The following is a 5,917-nucleotide window of genomic DNA, read 5'->3' on the forward strand; positions in this document are numbered from 1 at the left end:
ATTCCTGCAAGTTGAGTCAGAAGCTGGAACAGTGTGAAAGGTTTCAGTCCCAAGTGATAGCAAAGCCATGCCAAGCGCAATTAAGGCAAGCGTAATCCTGTTTGATACCAAAAGAGCAATTTTCTGTTTAGATTCCCTTTGGATAATGACAGTAATGAGTGAGTTCCCCAAGTGCAGCGGATGGTTGCCTCCCTCATAATGATTTCAGGAAATGAGCTCTGACTGCAGTCACTTGGTGTCATCTAAAATCCCTAGTAAATGGATTTGGGGAGATGGGTTCAGAACTCCTCCTATGGTCGCAAGCAAAATGCAGATCCTCACTGCCAGCAATATTAACACCAGTAACCTGCCTCAAGACAGGACCCTGGACTTGGTTGTGCCACCACCACTGGCGTGGTTGGTACCTCACCATCAGGAAGTCCAGTCTCCGTGCTTGCATTCAATGCTGAGAGACCTCTGTGCCAGTGATCACCTTGATAGTAGCATGGCCCCATTACTGGAGTCTCTGAAAGCAGTCCTTCAGCACTTCTTTCTCCTAATCTCTCAGAGGCCACCTCCATTTAAGGGAAATTTTGTCTAAGAGTGTCAGTGCTTGGTCGTCATTATTGCGCTGAATAACGTGCATGCTTCCGCTGAGTCAGAACCAACATATTCTTTAGAAACAAAGAAAGAAGTTCTAAAAGTAATGATGTCCACAATGTAAAATGATAAACATTATTACTGATGAGGAGGAGCTTTAATGAAAGACCTTGTATACCTTCCATTAAATCACACTAAAACCAGAAACAGCTAGGAATGACGTGAGTGACAAATTACTTAAGTCAATAGCAACATGCTTGTGATTCAAAATAATTCTTGACAGCTTTAGTGTTTTAAAGTCCAGCTCTATGAGCTGTAGAGGCTAAAATTTCCAGAGATGAGTTTTTATGGATGTACAAATTTATGCTTGGGGCCACAGGTGGAAATGCATTAGTCTGGGTACGTGCTGGGGGCCCCCAGCTTGCAGGGCAGTCAGTGGGAGTTAAGGATGCTCGGCACCCCTCTCCAAGAGCTGCTAAAAAGATGAGACAGGCATGAACTTCCTCCCCCATAAACAATCCACGAATGCACAGGAGGGTTTTGTTCTCTTTAGGATGATACAAAACCTGCATAATGTATTAGATTTATGCACTGGGATAACCTTTCAGCTGAAGGAAACCAGAAGTTTGGATTAGAAGCAGCTAATTAAGGTGACTTCTTCCAGCCTTCTAGTCCCTTGACAGACATCTTTTCCACAATTATAAGACAATTATTGCAGATGGACAGTTTTCTTTTTTCCAAAGCTGAACTATTAAACAAGGGAAAAATGTAATGACACTTATACTCTTTATGGAGGTAATGCTTGAGTTAGACAGTTAAACAGAATTTTGCAACTGAAGTAGGGTTTTAGCAGGGACTTTTGTTTTTTAGACATGGAAGAATATACTTTCCTCACAAGAGTTATAGCTATCAGAAGGCTTACAAGTAAATCAGACAATTAATTCAGCTATTAAAATGAGCTTTAAAACATGCCTTTAAAAAAATTACCATTTGGGATCAGATATTTTTTGCTTTAAAGAAGCTTATTAGTTAGACCTCTATCACATTTTAATTAAAGTTCACCTATTCACAAGCTGCAAGTGAATAGAATTGTTTCAGTGGTGTTTTTTCTCCATTGCATTTCATAACTTTTTTGCCTTAAGAAAAACCTGAGGGAACAATATTTTGTAAGAGAGGAGTAAAGAATTCCCTTCTTCTAAACTGGCTGCAGTCTTCCTTTGTTCTAAATAACAAAAAAGCAGACAGCCGCTCCCAATTAGGGACATACTGCGAAAGCGCACTCATCTCCTTTTAGTCCCGGTTGATTGCTGAGCAGGACTGAATAACATCTCTTCATTTGCTGGTATCTCAAAGTGTTCCTAACTTTATTACCTACCGGCATGGTGGGCCACCATCTTCCCCAGGAACAGATTATGTTCCCTTTCAATGAACTCAGAGACTACTGAGGGTCATCCTGAGGCAGAGAAGCTGGTGGTGTCAATGCCACTGGCAAGAATGGCAGGTGGTGACCACCTTGAGAAGTGAAAGGGGTAGCAAGGACAAGTTACAGGGAGAACAGACATACGGCCCCCGCAGGCATGCATGGGTTACTCTGCACCAGACTGGCATAAAACGCCCTTTTCTGACACTGGATCTGCAGGGAGGGATAACAAGGTCCTTTTGAGGTTGGATGTGGCCCAGCCTGAAGCCCCTTGAGAAGTTTTAGTTATTCCAGCATTGAGCTGCTGATGCTGAGGCAGTTGGAATGAGGTTTGCCTTGGAGGATACCCAGAGGTGCCCAAATACGGGAATACTCAGTGTGACACCCCACTCTGCCCAGCAGAGACCTTGGCAGGAGGGAAAGGAAAATCTAGTGCCTCTCTAAAATCATTTGAACATAGAAAGTCTCATAAAAAATAATCATGAGTGTATTTAATAATATCACATCACTTTTGTGTTATACAAGAAATACGACATATCCTTAACGACTTTTTCTTAACTATAATGTGCTTTCAACTTGTTAAATTTTAATGCTGCTTTCTTCCAATATTATTGCAATCTGCATTAAGAACATAATCCATGCTTTTCTAAAATATACAAATAGAGAAGTAATAGTTATTCTTGGGGCTTCAGTAATGGAAGTGCAATCACTGTTTGCAGGACCCTTTCATAGCTAAGGATGAAGCACCAGGCACTTACAGGCCATATGATCTAGGAGAGCAAATGGGAGTCTGGGTGAACAACTCTGATGGTGTAACTCCTGCTGTTGGAGAGGTTGGTTCATTAAATTCTCTCATGCATTTGGTCTAGTGCTGCTTCAAAGTGATAAAGCAGCTGTGTAACAGAAATGAGATGATAACCAGGCTTTATGTCTGTGAACTCCAGGCCTGGCCCCCCGGAGATTCGGTGTTTCCTGACTACACCAACCCCAGGACAGTCGAGTGGTGGACCCAGCTGTGTCTGGAGTTTAAGGATGTCCTTGACTACGATGGGATCTGGATTGTATGTCTCATTATATTTGCCTCCCTGCTTCTTTTTTTTTTTTTTTTTTAAGAAAAAAAAGTTTTTGACCCGTGTCTTACTCTCTTTATTAAAGGATATGAATGAACCATCCAATTTCTTACGCGGGCAGATTCCTGGGTGCGCTGCTAACGATATCAATAACCCTCCTTTCATTCCTAGTAAGTAAAGTTTCCTTGACAATCTTTTTTTTTTTTTTTTTTACTTTTTAACCCTGTATAGGCTATTTCTTAGAAAAAATTCGATCCTCTCATTTTCCATCTTTCCCTGCCTGTTCTGTACGTTCAGTTACTTATTTGTTCAAGATTCCATTGACTTTGGTGGAGTATCAAACATAAGCCACTTTCACCTGGCACTGGGGTTGCCTTGTAACAGGGCTAGAAAAATGGCCTTCCCTGCCATTCTCTGAGCAACTGATCTGCATCAGAGAAAGGGCAAGAGACCTCTGTACCATAACTCAGCTACAGATTTATGGAAGTACTAACCCTTCTGCCTTACCATCACCACTGCTAGTCCCAGGGATGGGCAGCCTTTGCCTTTTCCACAAACCATGACAAGAAAGATGGCATCTCCTTCATGTCTCAATTCAGTATTTTTTCTTTCTCTTAGGAAAGAAGTTTTCATTGCCTTACTAGAAATGGGCTTAAAATGTTTAAAAAATGCCCAGAGACTGATAGGAATGGAAACACCTCTTCCAGTGGCTGAGTTAGACATGCTCATTCTTCTCCAGGAAGCCATGAGTACTTAAAATTAGTGCCAGTGATCCCGGCAATTAATCCAGCCAACATTTCCCCAGGAAAGCCTCGCTGCCCAAGCAATGCTAATATGCAGAAGGAAGTTGATACATAAATGAGTTGACAGTGAAGTATTGAAAATGTCCCCTTTTCCCCTTCAGGCTGTTGTCCTGTCATGTGAATTCTTCATTTTATTTATTAAATCTCATTTCCTTTCATTCTGAATACAAGAGAAACAGAAACATAACCAAAACATGACAAAATATTACAAGAAGATGGTAAATTACTGAAGCCAGAAGCAGAGCTTTTCGTTATGATTTTGGAGCATGCTCTCTTTGTGGGGAAACCACTGATTGTAATTCCTGTCTGCTGATCCTGTGGGTCTTCTTGTCCAAGCCCCAGGAACTGATGAGACATTTTCACCTTTGTCTTTAGTTACCTTTATTTTTGCCACCATTCAGAGCTGGAAAAGAAAAAAATAATTATGTGAGACTTTGGTGAAGATGGTCAAAACAGCAGAGCTCCCTTTACCCTCACAAATAAAGGACTGAGGGGTGAACCTGTAAAGAGGCTTTTGAGCCATAAAGCTGCTTTTTGCAACAACTAGTGTTGAAGTCTGAGCCATTATAGAGGACTCTGACTGACTTACACATGACACGTAAGGACAATGAGGGATGCTGAAGACAGGTGTGTTTTTAGCCCAGTTTCTCTCCTCTGACTTGCTTTCTCTCTTGCATGTATGCACCTACTTCTGCTCGCAACTCCCAGTATTAGAATCGTATCATAGAATGGTTTGGATTGGAAGGGACCTTAAAGATCATCTAGTTCCAACCCCACTGCAGGGAGCAGGGATACTTTCCACTAGACCAGGTTGCTCAAAGCCGTGTCCAACCTGACCTTGAACACGTCCAGGGATGGGGCATCCACAGCTTCTCTGGGTGACATGTTCCAGAGCCTCACACCCTCATAGTGAAGAACTTCTTCCTTCTATCAAATCTAAATCTACCCCCTTTTAGCTTAAAGTAATTATCCCTTATCCCATGTAAAGCAATGCCTTTGTAAAAAGTCCCTTTCCAGCTTTCCTGTAGGCCCTCTTTAGCTACTGGAAGGCTGCTACAAGGTCTCTCCAGTGCTGGTCTCCCTTCTGCAGGCAGAAGCCTAAGGCGTTTTTTTCCAAGGTGTAGGAGATCTGTCTTCAACCGGTGTTGAAGGGCTTTCTCTTACATTCCACTTCATGTGAACAGCTGTCCAAGCCCTTGAAAGGTGTAGGTGAGAGGTGGGACCTAAGCTGCTTAGTCCAACAAGGCATTACGACCTTCCTGGGGCTGACAGGGTTTTGGGGTCTCACTGTTGTCTTAGGTGACTGAATTTGTGCAAGTCCCAGTCTCAGCACCTCAGGGTTTTTGTCAGTGTAGCCTTCAGCCTCCTTATCTAAATTATAACCAAGATTACACATAAATGTTGTTTGAACTTCTAAAACCAGATGTCCTTCGAATCAATTTTCTGTAAAACACTTTACACTGAAGATTTGTAATTGCAATTGTAAAATAATCGGTATTGCTGAGGTAGAATACAAAACCACTCAGAGTGAATCATGAATATATGATTTGTGGCAGCATTTGCTTTCATATCCCACCTTAATTTTAAGGGGCTAATAATAAACTGCCACTGGGACATTAAGTCTGACTTTCTCCATAGCTGTAGTGTTGCCTTCAAAGCCGTATCAAAGTTACTTGGAAATTGCCTATAAATTAAGTTATTTCTGATGCAGGCCAGCCACACTGGAGCCTGTGTGTCTGAAGATCCAAACACGAGGATTCCAGCTGTGGTGGCACAGCAGAGCAGAGAGGCTAATGGGGTTTCAGGTACAGAGAAATGCACTTTGTAGTAATGAACTGCAAACACAAAGTGTGGTTAGGCAGTGAGATTTCTTGCTCATGGAGAGATATTTACAATAGTCCGTGAACCTAATTAATTTCACAAAAAAAGAGTATTCGAGAATCTACCTTCTTTCTTTTTTTGAGAGGATTTTATAACATTTTCAACTCCGTCTCTAAAAAGAGGTATATTGTATAAACCAAACATCCTACCTGGCCAATTCCTGC

The 5,917-nt window shown here is 41.8% G+C and overlaps 1 protein-coding gene across 1 annotated transcript in view; it reads left to right on the top strand.

Annotated features, from left to right (window-relative positions):
- Positions 1-5,917, top strand: part of LOC104498455 (maltase-glucoamylase, intestinal-like) — a gene marked incomplete at its 5' end in the record, with an annotated part of 24,134 nt that overhangs the window by 2,902 nt on the left and 15,315 nt on the right. Inside the window, 3 exons of the mRNA XM_010141837.1 lie at positions 2,719-2,832; positions 2,944-3,060; positions 3,155-3,239. Of these exons, the coding sequence (XP_010140139.1) occupies positions 2,719-2,832; positions 2,944-3,060; positions 3,155-3,239 (316 nt within the window). The remainder of the gene's footprint in view (positions 1-2,718; positions 2,833-2,943; positions 3,061-3,154; positions 3,240-5,917) is intronic.

Source organism: Buceros rhinoceros, unplaced genomic scaffold, assembly GCF_000710305.1.
Source record: "Buceros rhinoceros silvestris isolate BGI_N320 unplaced genomic scaffold, ASM71030v1 scaffold5368, whole genome shotgun sequence".
Taxonomy (NCBI): Eukaryota; Metazoa; Chordata; class Aves; order Bucerotiformes; family Bucerotidae; genus Buceros; species Buceros rhinoceros.